The sequence below is a fragment of the Microcebus murinus genome, chromosome 5 (assembly GCF_040939455.1).
Source record: "Microcebus murinus isolate Inina chromosome 5, M.murinus_Inina_mat1.0, whole genome shotgun sequence".
Lineage (NCBI taxonomy): Eukaryota > Metazoa > Chordata > Mammalia > Primates > Cheirogaleidae > Microcebus > Microcebus murinus.
This window is the reverse complement of record NC_134108.1, coordinates 107,509,182-107,531,879: the sequence shown is the minus strand read 5'-3', so window position 1 is coordinate 107,531,879 and position 22,698 is coordinate 107,509,182. Positions and strand designations below refer to the sequence as shown.

The window sequence follows — 22,698 nt, the reverse complement described above, 5'->3', positions numbered from 1 at the left end:
CACGGCACTCACTCTAGCCTGGGCAACAAAGGGAGACTCTGTCTCAAAAAAAAAAAAAAAAAAAGTAAAGAGCTCTGATGGCAATGGTCCCCAGAGCTCCAGAACCCTACAACAGAGCAAAGAGGGAGAAGACAGAGCAGGCCAGAGTCTCAATGCATTAATTCACCTCAGCCAACGGTAAACTCCCAGATAGGTAGCTTAAACAGTAGGTAAAATATATGACCTTTTGATCAAAACTGCAACCCTGCTGCCTGTACTTTCAGTTTTCTGTAAAACTGTATCTTGAAACATACACATATGTGTATTTGACTACTGTCTGCTTCCTTTAACAGACTGTATGTATGCTCCAGGACGGAAGGGACAGTTACTGTTTTTATTTACTATTGTCACCCAGTACCTAGCACAATGCCTGGAATATAAGAGGTCCTAGTGCTTTTTGAATGAAAAAAGAAAATGTAGACATCTAGAGGAGGAAGAGTTGATTAGTCTTAATACAAATTAAAAAAAAAAAAAAGGGCAAAGAAAGCATCCGAGCACTCGCAAAGGGAAAAAGGTGAACAACTGAACTCACTACTGACTTCCACAATTATATATCCCGTTTATACTACGCACATACTTTCTATTTTGCCCTTTCTTTCCTATCAATAATTACTGTATTTTTGTCCTTTGTCAAATCATTTCATAACCCAAACAATGGTGGGCAGGGCCTCCTTTCACTTTTACTGAACTTTTGTTTCCCCAAGAGTTTCTAATTTCCCTTAAATGATGTCTTTAGGGCGGTTGCTCTGGACACTTAACTCGTCTAAGAGAAAGTGGCTTTAGCTGGGCGTGGTGGCTCGCGCCTGTAATCCTAGCACTCTGGGAGGCCAAGGCGGGCGGATTGCTCCAGGTCAGGAGTTCGAAACCAGCCTGAGCAAGAGCGAGACCCCGCTATTTCTACTATAGAGAAATTAATTGGCCAACTAATATATATAGGAAAAATTAGCCGGGCATGGTGGTGCATGCCTGTAGTCCCAGCTACTTGGGAGGCTGAGGCAGCAGGATTGCTTGAGCCAGGAGATTGAGGTTGCTGTGAGCTAGGCTGACGCCACGGCACTCACTCTAGCCTAGACAACAAAGTGAGATTCGGTCTCAAAAAAAAAAAAAGTAGCTTTAAATTCCTCACACAAAGATTATGTATTTTTCCCAAAGAGTTATATTTATACGTGTAGATTTCCCCAAAGTAACAGAGATAAATCTTGACTTCAGTGAGTCACTTTCCAGCCAATGGTGGCTTCTGATTTCCATTTTCGGTCTGTGTCACAGTCTCTGACAAATCACACTGACGGGAGAAGTGAAACTCCTCAATTACAAGTTTCCTCACTAACAGTTTTACTTTGGGCAGTACTTAGGGTTTTTTGTTTTTCTTAAGTTTCCTGGCCAAACAAACTCCCGTACCTTAGGAGGGCCGGAGACGCGCGCCACACGACCTACTGCTCCAGCCGCTGGCGTTCTTGTGGCTGGAAAAGCGCGCGCTCCGCCCGGCGTGTGAGGCGGTAGAGGTCACGTGGGCCGGCTGTGGCCAATGGGGAGCGCACGCGGGGGCGGGGGCGCGGCCGCCCCAGGCGGATCTCCGGCGCCGGCAGCGGCGCGCGCGTGGCTCTTTCCCGCCACTGACGGGAGCGGGCGGCAGAGAGGCAGGGAGCGGGAGAACCAGGTTACTCAGCCCAGCGTTTTTCTGTTCGTACTGGGTTACTCTGGCGTTCTCCACGATGCGTTAGCAACTCCCCGTCCCTCTCACATATCCCCTCACATATCCCCGTACTTTCCCTGTTCCTTCAACACTGTGAAGCGTCAGCGGAGAAGCGCGCCGCTGCCCCAACGCTCCGGCAGCCCAGGTGCCGGGAAGGGAAGTTGGGGGACCCCTGCTAGCAACGGTTCGGTGGGCAAATGCACACCGGTGGCCCAAGAGGCTAAAATACGTCACAAACAGGATTTTACCTACGGCGGACGCTAAAACGAGGGTTCTAGGCATGAAAACCAACACGGAGATAACGTTGTGGGCTGTTATTCTATAAATCAAGGCAGCAGCGTTAATTCTTCACCCTGCCCGAGCTTTTAAATAAAGAGGAACTAATTAGGACAGCATTTTAGGTGGTAACGCCCACGGGGCGCCTCAGAAGATACCGAGCAGCTTCACAGGAATCTCTGAGGATCAGGCAGTAGAGTGAGTGTAAAAGCATACTGGGAAAGGTTTACAATAAAATACTTAATACAAGTTCTAGAATAGTGGCGACGACTGCACAACTTTATGAGTACACTAAAAATCACTGTAGTCTGCATTTTAAAAGGGTGGGCGGGGGCGGGGAGGGTGGCTCATGCCTGGAATGCTGGTCCCCAGGCAGGTGCACTGCTGGAGCCCCCGAGTTCGAGACCAGCCTGAGGAAAATAGTGAGACCCTCCCCGACCCAGCCCCCAACTCCGTCTCTACGAAAAATGGAACAATTGGCCGGGCGTGGTGACACCGCCGGCACCTGCAGTCCCGGCCACTCGGGAGCCTGAGGCAGGTGAATCGCTTGAGCCCAGGAGTTTGAGGCTGCAGTGAGCTGTGGTGACGGCACTGCACTCCAGCCAGGGTGAGAGAGCCATACCCTGTCTCTAAAAAGTATTATAATTTTTAAAAGGGGGTGAACTCTATAGTATATAAATTATATCTTCATTTAAAACAAAAAATGTGTAAGTTCTAAACGGTGTTCATGGGTGACAGAATCTCATGCTTTGAGAAATAATTGTCGCTGACACCTGCACAAATAAAAATCGAAAATTTTAGTCCATTGAGTCTTTTCTAAAAAATAGAGTCCGTATTTGGTGTGGTAGCAAACAACTATCAGGGTGCTTGAAATTTCCACTTTCTCGGTGGCATGTAATTCTTTTAAACATGATAATAATTTGAAATTAATGTTAACAATTCCTTTCAAGTGTCTAGCATATTTTTAATCTAAAAGCCTAAGACCCCATAAATTTAATCCCAACTGTTCTCCTTTAATGCTTTTCACAATGTAAGAATTTAATTTTCCAGCATTTTGCAACATTTAGGAATCACACATTTTTGCAAAACAAATTTTCAAATTTATCTTTCCTTCATGTTCTCGCCTATGTTAGCAAATTCAAGAAGGAACCTAATCTGAATGTTCTCTGCCTTAACAATGCAGACATTGTCAGGTCAAGTTTAAAGACAAATTTTTATTAAAATATAAATATGATCTATTTTAGTCCATTTGGGATCATCTTAATTGGTTGTCACATCGATAATCCATGGCTAATAGAAACTAAGAGATTTAGTACTAGGAAGCAGTCAGTTGGATAGATTTACCACTATCTTCTTACAGTTAATTTTTAAATAATATACTTAATGCTCAATTTTATATCCTTAATATCAAGAAAAATACATGCTAAGTAGGATATTTATTTTAGTTTAATACAAATAAAATCTTACCTGGGTTCCTTGACATGGCTGGAACTGGCTGGGAGCTGACAAGTTGGGTCATGTTTGCCTCCTGAAAACTGTATTTTACCCACAGTGATTTGCAACAATTTGTTACTTTGGGGGTTGGATTCAGAACTTCCTCAGGTTCATAAACAATACCATCATGTTTTTTCTTCGAGGATTTTCCCTGTTGAAAAATATGTCTTCTTAGGATTTCCCCATTTGTCAGAAAATACGTGGAATATGTTAGATGAATATTGATGTTTTAACAACATTAACAGCCTTTATACCACTTATAAGAGAGTTATGGATTTGGGTGGAACAGGAGTGATCTATAAGGTCTTTTTCCATTTAGTTAAACATCTTTCTAGGTTGCTTGATATTTAGATCTGCTATACCAGCCCACCTCCTCATCTCCCATTAGTTTTTGTCATCTTTTAATACCCACATTCCATCGGGGAAAAGTCTAAATTGATACACACAAAGAGAGAAAAATTAGTGTAGCCAAAAGAAAAATAGATCAAAACTTAGAAAGGTAGGGAGGGGTGGAGGTGAATACAATATATTTCTCCTGTGTGTTTTTCCTCCCCAGAACCAGTTATAGTTTCTCTTTAATACTCCATACACACAGAGTCCATATCTACAAACACTGATGAAGGTTATTCTTCTGCCCTTTCCCCTTTTTCCCCTAATATTGTAGCACCAATCCAATAAGATGAAGAATACAATTAAGACTTTCATTGTATTTCTGGGCATTTAATTCTCTTGACTTAAAGTCTGGCCACAGAGTTCTATTCTACCTTCTAAATCTAAGCAGCTGCAAAAAGGGAAGGAAGGAATGGGTAAGAGCATAATGAGGGACTAAAGAAAGTAACATAGGTGGCCCTTAGGAGCTTTAAATCCATTCTAATAAGTGACTCACATGTCATTTTAAGTTTTCTAATAGTTATAATACATTTAAAAAGTAAAAAGAAGGCCAGGTGCCTCATGCCTGTAATCCTAGCACTCTGGAAGGCCAAGGTGGGTGGATCAATCGCTTGAGGTTAGGAGTTCAAGACCAGCCTGAGCAAGAGGGAGACCCCTATCTCTACTAAAACAGAAAAAATTAGCTGGGCATGTTGGCTCTTGCCTGTAGTCCCAGCTACTGGGGAAGCTGAGGCAGGAGGATCGCTTGAGCCCAGGAGTTTGAGGTTGCTGTGAGCTAGGCTGACGCCACAGCACTCACTCTAGCCTGGGCAACAAAACGAGACTCTGTCTCAAAAAAAAAAAAAAAAGGAAAAAGAAACAGGTAACATTAATTGTAGTGGTATATTTTATTTAACTTAATATAACCCAAAATAAATCCAAATGTTATCATTTCAACATATAATCAATATAAAAATTATTAATGAAATATTTTACATTCTCATTAATGTAAGTCTTAAAAATCTGGTATGTATTTTGCACTTACAGCACATTTCAATTCAGACTAGCCACATTTCTGGTGCTCAGTAGTCACATGTGACCAGTAGCCACTGTTTAGAGCACCCTTTAGAGGAATAAGCAAAAATTGAGAAGAAATGGGCTGGGCACAGTGGCTCACGCCTGTATCCCAGCACTCTGGGAGGCCAAGGCGGGTGGATCGTTTGAGTTCAGAGTTCGAGACCAGCCTGAGCAAGAGTGAGACCCCCCATCTCTACTAAAAATAGAAAGAAATTAGCTAGACAACTAAAAATATATAGAAAAAATTATCCAGGCATGGTGGCTCATGCCTGTAGTCCCAGCTACTCAGGAGGCTGAGACAGGAGGATCCTTCAAGCCCAGGAGTTTGACGTTGCTGTGAGCTGTGAGCTAGGCTGATGCCACGGCAACAGAGTGAGACTCTGTCTCAAAAAAAAAAAAAGAAGGCCGGGTGTGGTGGCTCGCGCCTGTAATCCTAGCTCTCTGGGAGGCCGAGGCGTGCGGATTGCTCGAGGTCAGGAGTTAGAAACCAGCCTGAGCAAGAGTGAGACCCCGTCTCTACTATAAATAGAAAGAAATTAATTGGCCAGCTAATATATATACAAAAAATTAGCCAGGCGTGGTGGCGAATGCCTGTAGTCCCAGCTACTTGGGAGGCTGAGGCAGGAGGATTGCTTGAGCCAGGAGTTTGAGGTTGCTGTGAGCTAGGCTGACGCCATGGCACTCACTCTAGCCTGGGCAACAAAGCGAGACTCTGTCTCAAAAAAAAAAAAAAAAAAAGAAATGACTTTGAAAGAATGGTAATAAATGGCTTGCTCAGCTATCCAAACCAAGGGGAGAAAGATCATTAAGTAGAATTCTGACTCATCATTTTTCAAATATACCACATTTTTCAGTGTAGAATGCTACTCCCATATATTGATTAAATTTGTAATTTGGGCCACATTGAGGAAGAAGGAGCTGAAGGATGAGGGGTTTTGGGCTTTGGGGCATTTTTAGTGCCTGACATTTTACCTATATTCATCAGGCAAACTTTTGATCTTAATTTATCAAGTAAAATTTTTATTGGGAAAAAGACATGATCTTTAACTAATACATCAAGGCCATATCAGCCCTGGATGAACTGATAAAATTTTTTAAATTCCTAAGTGGGCAAAGTTAGTAATCAAGATGCAGATACCAGGTGAGGTTCTTACCTAAAAGAGCCAACCAACAGCCTTACACATCAGCCCATTGTGGAATTGTCATTTTGTCTAGTTATGCATATGACATTGTATATAACTAAGAATAAAACATCTAACCATGGCCTTTTGAAATAATCAAGAATGTTGGACTTCTACATTTTAAACAACATAAAACACACTTCTTGCCAATAGTCTATAAGGATCCTATAGTTCTTCCAAACAAGTATAATTTTACTCAATGTTTAACTTAATTCTGACTATCAAACATCTATAACCTTTTGGTGTCAAGAGTTACAAAATCTATTTCTCCCAATTCTACAGCTTGTAGACTTAATAATAAAAATTACAGATAAAATGCTTTATTTCTAAAATGTAGATGTGTTCCTAATTAGATAAATATTAATAGGTCCTCTCCCCCTTCCCCAACAAAAGATATTTCAAAGACTAGTACTGTCAATAAATTGACTGACAGTATTTATCAATACCAATAAAAACAAAAAAGCGGCCAGGCACTGTGGCTCACGCATGTAGGAGGCCCAGGCGAGAGGATTGCTCAAGGTCAGGAGTTCGAAACCAGCTGACCAAGAGCAAGACCCCGTCTCTACTAAAAATAAACAGAAATTAATTGGCCAACTAAAAATATATAGAAAAAATTTGCCGGGCATGGTGGCGCATGTCTGTAGTCCCAACTACTCCAGAGGCTGAGGCAGAAGGATTGCTTGAGCCCAGGAGTTTAAGGTTGCTGTGAGCTAGGCTGACACCACAGGACAGCCCAGGCAACAGAGTGAGACTCTTTCTCAAAAAAAAAAAAAAAAAAAAGGCTTTAATTACTCTCAATTCTAAGATTTGTTTCCATAATCATGTTGTCATTGGAACATACAACTAATTGACTAATTCTGAAATGTCCTCTCTATTATTACATGTTTTATATTATCATAGGTCCTTGTTTGATCATGTATATTCAGGAATCTCTAAAGTTTCCTTATTATTTGGGGATCTCTTCTCCTCTTATTGTGTCCATCTCCTTCATCATGTTCATTTTCAAATGCAATTTCCTTTTTTTTTCTTGTCAGAAAAAAAGTGTCAGAAAAACTGATGAACTATTTCCTAAACTATATATGCTGAAGAATGATTAAAAAGATGCATGAACATTAACTACCAATTTCCTTAAGATATTTCTTTCAAAATATTCGACAGGGGCCGGGCATGGTGGCTCACGCCTGTAATCCTAGCACTCTGGGAGGCCGAGGCAGGAGGATCACTCAAGGTCAGGAGTTCAAGACCAGCCTGAGCAAGAGGGAGACCCCGTCTCTAGAAAGAAAATAGCTGGACAACTAAATATATATATATATAAAAAATAAGCTTGGCATGGTGACACATGCCTGTAGTCCCAGGTACTTGGGAGGCTGAAACAGGAGGATCACTTGAGCCCAGGAATTTGAGGTTGCTGTGAGCTAGGCTGACACCACGGCACTCTAGCCCCGGCAACAGAGCCAAACTCTGTCTCAAAAAAAGAAAAAAAAATTAGACAGAAATCGAATACCTGTGCTTATTTTTGCTGTAATTGTATCACAATATGTCTATTCTGTGCATCGTAAAAGGCAATAACAACAACCAAATCCAATAAAAGAAAACTTTGAAAATAAAGGAGAAAAATTAATCACTTCAAAAAAAAAATGTTGGACTTGATTTTCCCCAAGTAGATTTTTATTCTAGTGTAATTTTTCTTAAATAATTCTGCAGGATATTAATAGGTATTTATTGAAAATAATCAATGCTAATTATATTTTTCATCTAAAACTTGTTTTAAAATATATGTAAGAAAAATACTACACTTTTTTGTAACTTTATAAATGGTATAATTGGATAATTACCTCTGTGCCTACCTGAAAATACCAGGAAATCCCAGAATTCATAAAAACATGAGAGTGGACTTGCACATGGAAGCCTAGGCAATCATTAAGCTGATATATGTTGTCCCTTTAATAATCATTGGTTTATGTGAGGTATCTTATTATTTCAATATATATTTATGAAAATTTCACTTAATAAAATTATTTAATCTTCATTGTGGGTTGTTCTGATATAAAGTTTAAAATATATAGAAGTATCATTTGTATCATTTCTTGTAACAATTAATTCATCTATAGGTTCGCATTTTGCTGTCTATATGTGGTAGACTGAATAATGGCCCCCCCCAAAGATGTCTACCTCCTAATCCCCAAAACCTGTGAATGTTACCTTACCTGGCAAATTGGACTCTGCAGATATAATTAAATTAAGGCTCTTGAGATAAGGAGATTATTCTCGATTATCTGGGCCCAACCTAATCACATAGGTCCTTATAGAGGGAGGCAGGTGTGACAATGGAAGCATAGGAAAGAGTCAGGTGAGAAAGGATCTATGAGCCAACAATGCAGGCAGCCTCTAGAAGCTGAAAAAGGCAAGGAAATGGATTCTCCCCTCATCCAGAAGGAATGCAGCCCTGCCAACTCTAACCTTCAGACTCTAAGATAATAAGTTCATCTTGTTTTAAGCCATTCAGTTTGTGGTTATTTGTTAGAGCAGCAATAAAAAATGTATACACTATGTTAATCTGAGTGAATAGTATTAATATATTACTGTCAGTACATTATAATTTTAAAACTGCTCATTGTAAAATAAATTTGGAAATGTAATTATGGAAACTCTACACTGTAACATGGGCTCTTGTCCATAATAAGAAATAAACAATCATAATAATTAGGAATGCTGAACTCTATGAACTACTTATTAGTGACAGTAACTGTAAACTAAGCCACAAATCTTTATAGCAAGCAACATATATTGATTGATAATGAATAATATATATTGATCCTCTACTGTAGTGGTCCTCAACCTTTTTGACACCAGGGACTGGTTTCATGGACGACAATTTTTCCACAGACTGGGTAGGGTGGGGCGTGGGGATGGCAAACAATGGAGAATGGCTGTAAATACAGATGAAGCTTCGCTAGCTCGCTAGCCTGCTGCTCACCTCCTGCGGCTCGGCCCAGTTCCTAACAGGCCATGGACCACTACCAGTCCTCAGCCTAGGGGTTGGACCTCGGCCCTACTAAGTGCCAAGCACTGCAATATACACTGGGGATATACCAGTGAACAAGACAGACATGGTCCCTTCCCTTGTGAAGCTGACAGTCTAGTAGAAGAAACAGGCTTATATACTTAGTTAGAGTCATGTTAGTTGGTAGGAGAATATATCATGGGGAATGGCCCTAACCTAGTCTGGGTGGTCAGGAAGGATTCATCTAGGAGTTGAAGTTGGGACCTAAAAGATGACTTGGGCTGGGCACGGTGGCTCATTCTTGTAGACTGAGGTGGAGGATCACTTGAGGCCTGGAGTTCAAGACCAGCCTGGGCAACATATTGAGACCCTGTCCCTACAAAAAATTTAAAAAATTAGTGCAGTGTGATGATATGCCTGTAGTCCCAGCTACTCCAGAGGCTGAGTCAGGAGGATCACTTGAACCCAGGAGTTTGAGGTTACAGTGAGCTAAGATTGTGCCACTACACTCCAGTCTGGGCAATAGAGCAAGATCCTGTCTTGCTCTATTTTTCTTTTTTTCTATAAAAAAAGAAAAAGATGATTTGGAATTGGCCAGGAGGGAGGGGAAAAGAATGCTTCAGAAAGCTGGAATACCAAGTGCAAAAGCTCAAAGACAATAAAGAATTCAAGGCCTGTGAAGAACTAAAAATAAAAACAGTGAGAATTTTTCAATTCAAGACAGCTGAGATCTTCCCCACACCACTCTCTCAAAAGTAACAAGGAGAAAAAAAATCCACCCAGAAACATCTATTTCATTCTTATTGAACTGGGAGTCACCTCAAACCACAATGCACGAAAATGGAAGATGAATGGAGGCTGTTAAAGGACTTAGCAGACCCAAGCAAGGTCAAGCCTAAGTCAGGGGGTAAGGGGTGGGGGACCAAGAAGAAGCAAGGCAGGTCACCCTGAGGAACCCTGGAAAGGCTCAGGTATCAAAAGCAAGTAAGGTGCAGAGGGAAATTAAAGGGATGGAGATGGGAGAAATGTAGTGCTTCAACAGGGAGATTTGTTCGAAAATCTGTTTACAATGTGGTCAGAGCCCCAGGATCCCCCTCATCTTTCACCTCAATAGTTAACAGGAAATTTCAGTGCTGGAGAAAAGTAAACTAAAGGAGTGCTGGATAGGGGGACACCTGGCCCAGATAAGAGTGGGAGTCAAACATACTGCAAAAAGAGAGGAATTCACTGAAGCTGAAAATGAGAATCTAGGCCTCTTCTGCTCATATACAGAACTTCATAGTTTCTACACTCTAGCAGTTTCTACACTATAGTAGAAAAAATGGGTACTTAAGAATATGAGGCTTGAAAGAGCCACAGAGATCATCACTTGAGGGTCCTCACAGAAAAAGGCTACAGTGAATTCCTTCAATTGACAAGACTCAAACATATATATTCAGAGCCTCCAATCAGCTTTTAGTATTTTACTCTTAAAATATGAATATGACAAAAATCATCACATACTAGAGGAAAAACTTCACCATGAAAAAAATAAAAAACTTCCAACATGGTAGAATCAGGAGAAAAAAAGAACCACAGAAACCTGAGACAATGCAGGGAGCATAAAAATACTTCAGTGAAATTATAATATTATCAGAGAAATATCATATCCATGAAACAAGAACAAGATGATAAAAGAAGAAACACTCTTAGAATAAAAAAGAGCAGTTGGACATTACAAATATTATAATTAAAATTCTATACAGAAACTTTGAGAATAAAAAAGATAAAGTAAAAAAAAAAAAAAAATTCTGTAAAAAATTATATATTGAAAGATAAGAGAAATTCTCCAAAGTGGAATGACTTTGGAAATTGTTACAAGTCAGAAAAAGTCATGAGAAAATTACACAAGATCACTGCCCTGACGTTTTTAAGAAATTAGTATTATGGGGATAAAATGGTGGGCAGATGTGGGGCCACTGCTCAGATTAAAAGAGGCTAAAGTGAATACATTCAAATATAATACATGAAGTTTGGATCCTGGTTTTAAAAAAACTACTATAAAATGATATTAAGGAATTATTGTTATTAGTATCAGATGTACTAATGCTATAATAGGCATATGAAGAATGTCCTTAATTTTAGGAGTTTCATTTTGAAGTATTTTGTGGTGAAATGTCATACTGTCTGCCATTTACTTTCAAACAGTTGAGGGAAAAATAATTAGATAACTATGAAGATAAAGAAAATATGGGGAAATGTTAACAATTGTTTATTTCTTCATTTATTTATAGTTTTTGAGACAGAGTCTTGCTCTGTTGCCCTGGGTAAAGTGGAGTGATGTCATTACAGCTCACAGCAACCCCAAACTCATGGGCTCAAGGAATCCTCCTGCCTCAGCCTCCTGATTAGCTAGGACTACAGGCATGCGCCACCACCCCCAGCAGCTGTACCTCATAGGCATGCACCACCACACCTGGTAGCTGGACTACAGGCATGCACCACCATGTCCGGCTAATTTTTCTATTTTTAGTAGAGACAGGGTCTCGCTCTTGCTCGGTCTTGGTCTCAAACTCCTGAACTCAAGCAATTCTCCTGCCTTAGCTTCCCAGAGTGCTAGGATTACAGGTGTGAACCACCATGCCCAGCGTTTGTGGGGTGAGAATTGAGGCAGGTCCATGAGGAGATCGCTACAGAGGATAAGGAAATTGATAGGCAACAGAGAGAAATAAAAGAATACATAGAGACTAAGGTATAGTTTATAGTTTTATATATATATAAAGATCAGATATAACACAGCAGGGGTACCTAGGAGATTGGCGTATCTTTATAAACGCCAGCAATATGGTTAGATTTATATAGGTTTTTATAATCAAAGACATCAATTACCAGTTGTCAGGGTAACATATTTGCATATCAGGGAATGCAGTTGTTAGGGGATACAGGTAGTGGGTTAGGGTCAAAAGTCTTCTCAAGGGGCTTCTAATCTATCTAGGTGAACAAACAGGTACAAAGTCTTTTAGCGGCTAACTTTTAAGTTATAAGAGATAGTTGTCAATTAACAAAGGTAAAACAAAAGAGGTATAGTGACTCCATATTTTTTTGATTAGTTATGGTGGACTTAAAGGTAGACAGACAGGAGAGAGCAGGAAGCCTATCTCTAATAAACAGGTTGTTTATAACCACCGGGGCACTTCTCTGGGCAAAGTGCACTCGTTGTCTCCAGCTCCCATCCTGTGGGCCATATTTGCCTTGTCGTGTCTTTCAAGACACAGGGAAGCTCACAGATTTTGAGATACCGGGAAGCCTTCCTAGAAAACGTCCCTACCAAAGATTTGAGAGATCTCCCATGATAGCAGGCTCTAATAGGTGAACCATTGAGTCCACACATTCCTTCAGGGCAAAACCCTGCAAACTCCTGTTTCTGTCTTTAATATAGTAATATTGGGTTATTCAATAAAATAATGATCTTATGAGCCACATTTCATTAATTCCTCAATCATATTTTCCCAACAGGCATTAACAATTGTTTAAATAGAGAGTATACTAGTGTTGATCATATTATTCTCTCAACTTTTCTTTATGTTTGAAATTTTTCATAATAAACAGCCATAAAAATAAAGCAGATGTCAAGATGTTGATTATTGCATTTAAGTAGTGGGTATACTGGGGTTGAATATATTACACTCTCCACTTTTCTTTATGTTTGAAGTTTTTCATAATAAAAACTTGGGGGAAAAAGTCATGAGAAATATCTAAAATTTAATAAATTTTATGTTAATGTCTGTAAGAATTATGGCTTATTTTGAGAAAAATTCAAAATAGAATTAAGCAGTAAATAAATCAATTGAATCCAATCAAATGAGGGGCCATTATAGGTTCCAATCTGGTTGGAAAGTTAATGATGATAGAACTGAAATCCTCCTTCGTTTTTTTGTTGTTTTTTTTTTTTTTTGAGACAGAGTCTCACTTTGTTGCTCAGGCTAGAGTGAGTGCCGTGGCATCAGCCTAGCTCACAGCAACCTCAATCTCCTGGACTCAAGCGATCCTCCTGCCTCAGCCTCCCAAGTAGCTGGGACTACAGGTATGCGCCACCATGCCCGGCTAATTTTTTGTATATATATTTTTAGTTGGTCAATTAATTTCCTTCTACTTTTAGTAGAGACGGGGTCTCGCTCAGGCTGGTCTTGAACTCCTGATCTCAGGCAATCTGCCTGCCTCTGCCTTCCAGAGTGCTAGGATTATAGGCATGAGCCACCGCACCCGGCCTACAGCCTCCTCTTATTCTGGTCCACTCTCAGTTTCTTTCTCCCTCTCTGATTTCTCCTTTCTCTTCCCTAACTTTCTTCTTTGTGACTCTTCTTTTCCTTCTCCCCAACTTTAAATTTTTCTTCTGCCTTTTTCTCCTTTTCTTTTTTCTTCACCTTTTTCTCTTTCACTTAGTATTGGCTTCCCCTTCTTCCTCTCTCCCATCTCCTCCTTTCACGGGAATTCTCCCCCTTAGCTAGACATAATACTTATTTATTATATTTATTGAAAGTTCATTGCCTATAAAAATTTTATTTCCTACTTATAGTGCTAAAAATAACTTTAAAATGTAATATGTCTATATGTGTTCTTAATTTTAAGAACTATTTTAAGAGTACATTAAGAGCTAAATTAAGTTGCCTTTTAATTGCATGCGACTTTTCTTTGACTTCTCAGTGGTTCTGGATGTAAAAGTTTCCTTACCCTTATTTTCTAAGGAAAAGGAATACCCTGCAGTGACCTTCAAATCTTGGAAATTCTGCTTATTTGGACAGACAATATCTACACATATAAGTGAGGTTATCTTCAGGAAGCTTTTGGAACCCAGGCCAAATTCCACTTCCTGACCTATCTTTCCATATATATTTATATATAGTCAGAATCAGATTATAATGGCATTATGGACAAACTTGAAAGAGAAAATAGATCACAACCATGAGCTGGTCATGAATCTTCTTTGGGCTTTAGATCCCTTCTTCACAAGTGAAAAACCTGGCACTGATGATTTCTGAGTCCCTATCCACATTTGGCATTCCAGGCCAAACAATGGAATTTTTAAAAAGAGGATCATGAAGCCCAAAAGGTAGATTTCCTCTCCAAAGAATAGAATTGCAAAGCTGAAATGATTCCATGGAGTTTACCAAATGTGATCTAAAATGATAATTGCATCTCTTTGAACCGTGATTTTTTGCATGTGTAATATGGAACTAATAAGGCTGCTGAGAAAATTAGAGTTAGTGCCTGTCTACCATATGGAAGGCACTTAGCAAATGGTAGCTATCATTTGACCCAAACTTCCTCGTTGTTATTATTTATTTATTTTGAGACAGTTTTGCTGTGTTGCCTGCGCTAGAGTGAATGCCGTGGCATCATCATAGCTCACTGCAATCTCAAACTTCTGGGCTCAAGCAATCCTCTTGCCTTGGCCTCCTGAGTATCTGCAACTACAGGGTGTACCACCACATCCAGCTAATTTTTAAAAAGTTTTTAGAGATGGAGTCTCCCTATGTTGCCCAGGCTGGTCTTAAACTCCTGGCCTCAAGCAATCCTACTGCCTCAGCTTCCCAGAGTTCTGGGATTACAGATGTGAGCCACTGCACCCAGCCATCCTCATTTTTAGATAAAAATAAATGAGGCCAGGTGTAGTGGCTCACACCTGTAATCCCAGCACTCTGGTAGGCCGAGGCGGGCAGATCGTTTGAGCTCAGGAGTTTGACACCAGCCTGAGCAAGAGCAAGACCCCATCTCTACTAAAAATAGAAAGAAATTAGCTGGACAACTAAAAGTATATAGAAAAAAAATTAGCCGGGCATGGTGGCACATGCCTGTAGTCCCAGTTACTTGGGATGCTGAGGCAGGAGCCTCAGGAGTTTGAGCCCAGGAGTTTGAGGTTGCTGTGAGCTAGGCTGACGCCAAGGCACTCTAGCCCGGGGAACACAGTTAGATTCTGTCTAAAAAAATTTAAAAAAATGAGACCACAGAAGCAATGACTGACATAAAAGTGACCATGCTGGTATCAGATGTTAGATCTCCTTAATTCCTATTCAACTTTTTTTTCACCGAGAACCTTCTCAAAGTTAATTTTTAAATATATAGCTCCTATCCCAAGGCCAAGGGGTCTATTTCCATTTACAATAAATTAAAAAACAAGAGAGGCCAGGCGAGGTGGCTCACGCCTGTAATCCTAGCACTCTGGGTGGCCGAGGCAGGCGGATTGCTCAAGGTTAGGCGTTCGAGACCAGCCTGAGCAAGAGCGAGACCCCATCTCTACTAAAAATAGAAAAAAATTAGCCAGTCAACTAAAAATGAAACAAATAATTAGTCGGGCATGGTGGCTCGCACCTGTCATCTCAGCTACTCGGGAGGCTGAGGCAGGAGGATCCCTTGAGCCCAGGAGTTTGAGGTTGCTGTGAGCTAAGCTGATGCTATGGCACTCACTCTAGCCTGGGCAACAAAGCAAGACTGTCTCAAACAAAAACAAAAACAAAAACAAAAACAAAAAAAACAAGAGAGACCAATCCAAATAATTAGCTAAACTTAAGTTTAGCTTAATCTCTGTAACACAGAAATACAAAGCCAGAAGAGGAACTTTTTGAAATTGCTTTTGCCAATTGTTCACATGTTACTATCATGTGGTTTATTAAAAACCAAAGAGAAGCTGAGGAAAGAAATAAGCTAGCAATTCCTAATAATTCCTCCCAGATCCAGCCTGGAGAGTTGACATTGTGTGTGTGTGTGTGTGTGTGTATTTCACAACCTTTTAAGAATAAGAATCTATGAGAGCAATTATTTGGGGTATCATTAAAAAATGCATTAAAGTTTCCTTCACAGTGGAAGAGGGAAAAGAAAGAAAAAACATAGGCCAGGTGCAGTGGCTCACACCTGCTGTAATCCTAGCTCTCTGGGAGGCCAAGGCTGGACGATTGCTCAAGGTCAGGAGTTCAAAATCAGCCTGAGAAGAGCGAGACTCTATCTCTACCAAAAATAGAAAGAAATTAATTGGACAACTAAAATATATAGAAAAAATTAACCGGGCATGGTGGTGTGTGCCTCCCAGCTACTTGGGAGGTTGAGGCAGAAGGATTGCTTGAGCCCAGGAGACTGAGGTTGCTGTGAGGTAGGCTGATGGCCCAGCACTCTAGCCTGGGCAATAGAGTGAAAAAGAAAGAAAGAAAGAAAGAAAGAGAGAGAGAGAGAGAGGGAGGGAGGGAGGGAGGGAGGGAGGGAGGGAAGGAAGGAAGGAAGGAAGGAAGGAAGGAAGGAAGGAAGGAAGGAAGGAAGGAAGGAAGGAAGGAAGGAAGGAAGGAAGGAAGGAGAGAGAGAGAGAGAAAGAGAGAGAGGGAGGGAGGAAGGAAAGTTAAAGACACATTTGGTAGAAAACCAAATAGCGCCTTAAGAAGTGATGTTTAATTTTCTTTAAAATAATGACTTTATTATTAGCAGTGATTATGGATAAAAGGAGAAAATATTGAAAATATTTTGTCACTGTAACATGTGTTTATTTTTGTTCAAATTACATAACCAATGTTAAGGAAACTGGTATATTGTGATATACAAACAATTTAAGGTTGACATAAGGAGGGCAACTTTACCTTACAAAATGTCTTTTGGTGTTCCTTTTAGAGATAATATTAGTTTGAATGATACTAGGTTGGATGGGTTGATATTAATACTATTTAATAATAGTGCCTTAAGTTTTTCTAGTGTTTTGAGCTATAAAATAGTTTTGCATACATTTTGTTTATTTTTTTCCTCTTTGAATCTCATGGCAAAGGTAGGTGGGTTATCATCTTACAGATTAGGAAACCTAAGCTGTGTGACCAGTTCAGTCAGTAAGTGGTGCAATGAGCAGCCACAGAGGTCATTTGGCTCTTCCTGCAGTACTTTTTTCACTACATCATACTGGCTTATGACTATATCACTTCATGTTGTTATGCTTCCTCTTTCACATACTTTACATATTCAACACTGACTTGTTTCCACGTAGGCAGCACAATTCCAAATAAACAAGAAGAAAGCTTTGTTTGGGCTCTTGGCTAACAAGCAGAAGAAATCTTTCTGAATTTCCCTAGTTTCCACTATTTATCTTATTATTTATTTGTTTTTCATTGTGAACTTTCTCAGAGTGGAGATCAGGGGCCAGGACACATGCTTTGATAAACACATTCTGCATGTTTTGGTTGTTGAAATTTTGGGGAAAGGAGGTATGATTTGAGCAAGGTAAAAGAATATTAGGGTTTTCTGTGGTGGCTCAGTTGGGTGACTGGAACCTATTTTGTAAGCCTGAAGTTCATGAGTTCAAACCTCAGTTTAAAGAATGTATATTTTGGGGCTTGTTTATTTGTTTTCTTCTTCAAATGCAGTCTGTTTAAAACCCATGGAAGGGAAAAAAAAAAAAATTAAAAAAAAAAAAAAGGGGTAGGTGAGGGAGGCGAAAAAAAAAATAAATAAAAAATAAATAAATAAAAATAAAACCCATGGAAGGTTAAAAACAAAACAAACTTCCCAGCATTCTTGGTATTGGGGTCAAGAATGTGGCTTGTGTGTTCACAAACAAGAGGCAATGTGAACTGTTAGGGCTGGTGCATGGGATAGGAAGGTCGGAGTCTGTTTGTAACCCGGTAACAGCAGTAATAAGAGATAAACATTATCAGTTTACACCCAGCCTCAGCTGAGGCCCAGGGTAACATGCTTACTTGTTTCCTCACTCCTCCATTCTGATGCTCCATAGGACTTTTATTTGCAGAGGTGTATTTGATTATTGACTTTCAAACTTAGCATTCTGTGTACTTTTAAAAAGTCATACTGTTCTGAGGCAAATTATCCTGGCATGTGGGTGAGAAAGAGAAGAGCTCATGCCCTCATCAAAATGTCAACAGGAAATGTTTATAGATCACTCTCCTGGCTAGTACTGGAGACTGGTCTCCTTGTCCTTCGTTATTCCTGTTTGCCTTTCCTCAAGATATACTCTATTACATACTTGTCCATTATCTTTAAAAAAAAAAAAAGACAGAATGTCTAAATAAAATTCCAAAATTGTATTACAATATGTAATATTCCTCAAAGAATTTGTTTTTTCTTAAAGCATTTATTTTTCTTTTAGAATAATCTAACCTTAATATTGTCCCAGAAAGGCAAACATACATTTGCAACTAGCATGGTGTGGAGAAAATATATTTTACCTCTGAAGCAGGACCTCTGCCTTCAAACTTTTCCTTTTAAAATCTTTTTATTATAAAACATGGAAACAGAAAACCACACAAAGGAAATGTTTGTCTTAATGAATTATTCTCAGGGAGACACCCTTGTGTCAAGAAACAACTTCACCACCCATCTTAGAAGCCCCTTCCATGTGTCCCTTCTCAATAACTACTTTCCCCACCAACTCTGTAAGTAACCACTACCCTGACTTAGAGTAATCACTTTTACTTCCTTTCTTCTTTAATGGTTTTATCACCCAAATGTATACCCCTAGACAATATAGTTTCCCCTACCACACACACACTTTTTACAAGTTATATATATATATATTTCGTTTTCCTCAACCACACTGGAATGCATATATATATATATATATATTTTTTTTTTTTTTTTTTTTTTTTTTTTGAGACAGAGTCTCACTTTGTTGCCCTGGCTAGAGTGAGTGCTGTGGCATTAGCCTAGCTTACAGCAACCTCAAACTCCTGGGCTCAAGCGATCCTACTGCCTCAGCCTCCCAAGTAGCTGGGACTACAGGCATGCACCACCATGCCCGGCTAATTTTTTGTATATATATTTTTAATTGATCAATTAATTTCTTTCTATTTTTAGTAGAGATGGGGGTCTCGCTCAGGCTGGTTTTGAACTCCCGACCTCGAGCAATCCGCCCACCTCGGCCTCCCAGAGTGCTAGGATTACAGGCGTGAGCCACCACGCCCGGCCCTGGAATGCATATATTTTAATGTTTTGTTTTTACTTTACAATTTATTTCTTGAAAAACAGAGGCCTTTGGCCTATAGAGTTTTCCAGAGTCATGACTTTGGAGATTGCACACTCATGGTGCAGTTCGACATGTTCTTCTGTTCCCTATATTTCCTATAAATTGGCAGCTGGATTCTTTTTTTTTAAGAGATGGGGATCTCACTATGTTGCCCACTGACTTGAATTCCTGGGCTTAAGAGATCCTCCCACCTCAGCCTCCCAAGTAACTGGGACTACAGACACGTGCCACCACACCAAGCTTGGATCTTGAGGCTCGATCAGACTTAGGTCTGATCCTTTTGGCAGCATTTTGATGATGATATAGTCTTCTCTCAGGAGGCACATAATGTCGGGATCTCTTTTTATGATTTTAGGAGGTGTTGATGTATAATGCATATATTCATTCACAGAGATTTACAAAATAGAGATATTCTATCATTTCCTCTTTACTTAATAGTGGAATACATTTAGTTAGATTCACTTCCCCTTATCTCCTATCTGGTTACTCAATTTTGGTTATTTAACTTTAACTTTTAAAATTTCTTTAGAGCAGTGATCCTGCAATCATTTTCATAGCCTTTTTGGGGGTCCTATACCTTTGGGCTGGCTATATATTTTTAAATTTAAAGATGAAACATTTCCTTTAAATGAGACTGAAAGACACACTGAAGCCATACATAGAGCAAATGGAGTGCAGGGGATGTTCACAGGCGTGATCATAGTGTGTAGCAGCCTTAAACTCCTGGGCTCATGCAAATAAGGTTTTTTTTTTTTTTTTTTTTTTTTTTTTGAGACAGAGTCTCACTTGTTGCCCAGGCTAGAGTGAGTGCTGTGGCGTCAGCCTGGCTCACAGCAACCTCAATCTCCTGGGCTCAGCGATCCTACTGCCTCAGCCTCCCGAGTAGCTGGGACTACAGGCATGCGCCACCATGCCCGGCTAATTTTTTGTATATATTTTTTTAGTTGGTCAATTAGTTTCTTTCTATTTTTGGTAGAGACGGGGTCTCGCTCAGGCTGGTTTTGAACTCCTGACCTTGAGCGATCCGCCCGCCTCGGCCTCCCAAAGTGCTAGGATTACAGGCGTGAGCCACCGCGCCCGGCCTGCAAATAAGGTTTTAATAGCAAATTCCAGCCACTAGACACTTAAAATTCTTGATTTTCTGGTTGATTATGTATTCAAGGTACAGACTTTGTTTCCTGCTGATCATTAGCCTTTATAATTTTCATGAAGAAATTTTTAACAAAAGTGAACTGATGGAACTTAAGTAAAAAGATTCTTGTGAATTTGTTTTGGGTTAACATGCAGGGTCTCCCTCTTCCCTGAAAGTTAGAAATTAAACAATGATTTACGTCTATATTTGAGCACAATTTTGGACTTCCAAATGAAGGTGATTATTCTTTCAAAAAGTCTCATTTGATATGTCTGCAGTGATATAGAGATCATATAGCCTAAAGCATTTAGTTGAAAAAAATTAGCAAATTTAATTATTTTGAAAGAGTTAAAAAAAACCTTGAAATTTTGAGGGTTTTTTGTATTTACTATATATGATGTAGTAGGTAGAAAGCATAATTATATTTTATATTATAATTAATAATAGATATTATTAAAAAAATATTTTCATTCTTAAAAATACAGTTAACCCTAAATTAGTTGTCTGGTGTTAACAGCTGAAGGCATTTAAGAGTCTCATTACCATCTGAGCTAGCCAGATGACAGGCAGCAGCTGAAGGCATTTAAAGTGCCTCCTGGGCCTGGCACGGTGGCTCACGCCTGTAATCCTAGCACTCTGGGAGGCCGTGGCGGGTGGATTGCTCAAGGTCAGGAGTTCGAAACCACCCTGAGCAAGAACGAGACCTCGTCTCTACTATAAATAAAAAAGAAATTAATTGGCCAACTAATATACATAGAAAAAATTAGCCGGGCATGGTGGCGCATGCCTATAGTCCCAGCTACTCGGGAGGCTGAGGCAGGAGGATCACTTGAGCCCAGCTGAGGCAGGAAGATCACTTGAGCCCAGGAGTTTGAGGTTGCTGTGAGCTACGCTGAGGCCATGGCACTCACTCTAGCCTGGGCAACAAAGTGAGACTCTGTCTCAAAAAAAAAAAAAGTGCCTCCTGGAAGTGCTGAGGGATTCACCCAGAAGCAGTTAGATGGAATTGTCACATGCTCAGTGGATGGCGAGCAAGAACTTCGGGGTAAAATAATCTGGGTTCTGAATCCAGAAGCACCACTTAGTAGTCTAATGATTTAGATACTTACTTTTTTTTTTTTTTTTTTTTTGGAGAATCAGCTTTTTATTACGCCGGCAGTCTCAGAGGGGTTCACCATCGGGCTCAGAGGGACATATCACCAAACTCTGAGCCTGTTTTTTAAATTTTTTATTTATTTATTTTTTTCCATTTTGCAGATGAAGACACTTGTTTATGTGTTGTCTTCCTCATTTGTAAATCTGAATAATAAAATCTGTCTGCCATGTTTTTTGAGAAGTTTAAATGATGTAAAATGCTGGGGTGAGTGCTTTGTAATATTTACTGGTGGTAGATACTATTAAGTTAAGGAGACTTAAATAACTCAGTTAATCAGGTGAACTATATTGCCCTTTACATTGGCTATTACAAAACTGAAAACTTCAGGCCTGTCAGTTTGACATTGGAAAGGGTTTTGACCCAGCATGGTGGCTCATTCCTATAATCCTAGCACTTTGGGAGGCTGTGATGGGAGGATTTGGCGACCAGCCTGAGCTAGAACCCATCTCTACAAAAAACCAAAAACATTAGCCTGGCAAGGTAGAGTGGGCCTGTAAATCCCACCTACTCAGGAGGCTGAGGCAGGAGGATCGCTTAAGCGCAGGAGTTTGAGGTTGCAGTGAGTTAATGATCACACTATCGTACTCTAGCATGGGTGACAAAGCAAGACCCTGTCTAAAAAAAAAAGAACAAAACAGAAAGAAAAGGTTTCAGCTTGATATATAAATACATCTCAGAGCTCAGAGATTCAGGGCTTTGAGTGAGATACATACATTAAATTTGAAGTACAATGATAAAAATCAGCAAACACCTGTGCTTTTTGTGAATAGGTATTTCCTCATATTCCATCTCCTTGATGTCTAAAGTATCAGGTCTGATATGCTGTTCATTAAATTAAATTTAAGCCAAAAATAGAAATAGAACCATTTAGTCTTAACTATTAATTAAAAGACATCATTTATTCTAAATGATGAGTAATGGGCGTTAATTATATTTTATTGTATGGGAGTTTGTTTCGTTTTGTTTTGAAGAGACAGGGTCTCACTCTGTTGCCCAAGCTGGAGTGCAGTGGCCTGATCCCAGTTCACTGCAGCCTTTATCTCCAGGGCCTCCAGGGAAGCTGGGACTACAGTAGGTATGTGCCACCACACTAATTTTTCTATTTTTTTTTTTTTTTTATCGACTGGGCATTGTTATGTTGCTCAGGTTGGTCAGACCTCCCTGGCCTTAAGTTGTTACAGCAAGTGTTACAGCGGGTGGTCCCGTGGATTAACAGAGAAAGAGACTGAGAATCAAAGTTTATCAGCCAGCGGGCTCAGAGGAGTCTGGCCACCAAATTCTGAGCCCTGTCC

At 39.8% G+C, this 22,698-nt stretch overlaps 1 protein-coding gene across 1 annotated transcript in view; it reads right to left on the bottom strand.

Annotated features, from left to right (window-relative positions):
• The window catches only part of PXT1 (peroxisomal testis enriched protein 1), a 38,824-nt gene extending 19,380 nt beyond the window's left edge, over positions 1 to 19,444 (bottom strand). Inside the window, exons 1-2 of the mRNA XM_076003588.1 lie at positions 19,355 to 19,444; positions 3,476 to 3,653 (exon numbers count right to left, since the gene is read on the bottom strand). Of these exons, the coding sequence (XP_075859703.1) occupies positions 3,476 to 3,653; positions 19,355 to 19,444 (268 nt within the window). The remainder of the gene's footprint in view (positions 1 to 3,475; positions 3,654 to 19,354) is intronic.
• Between the last annotated feature and the right edge of the window lie 3,254 nt (positions 19,445 to 22,698).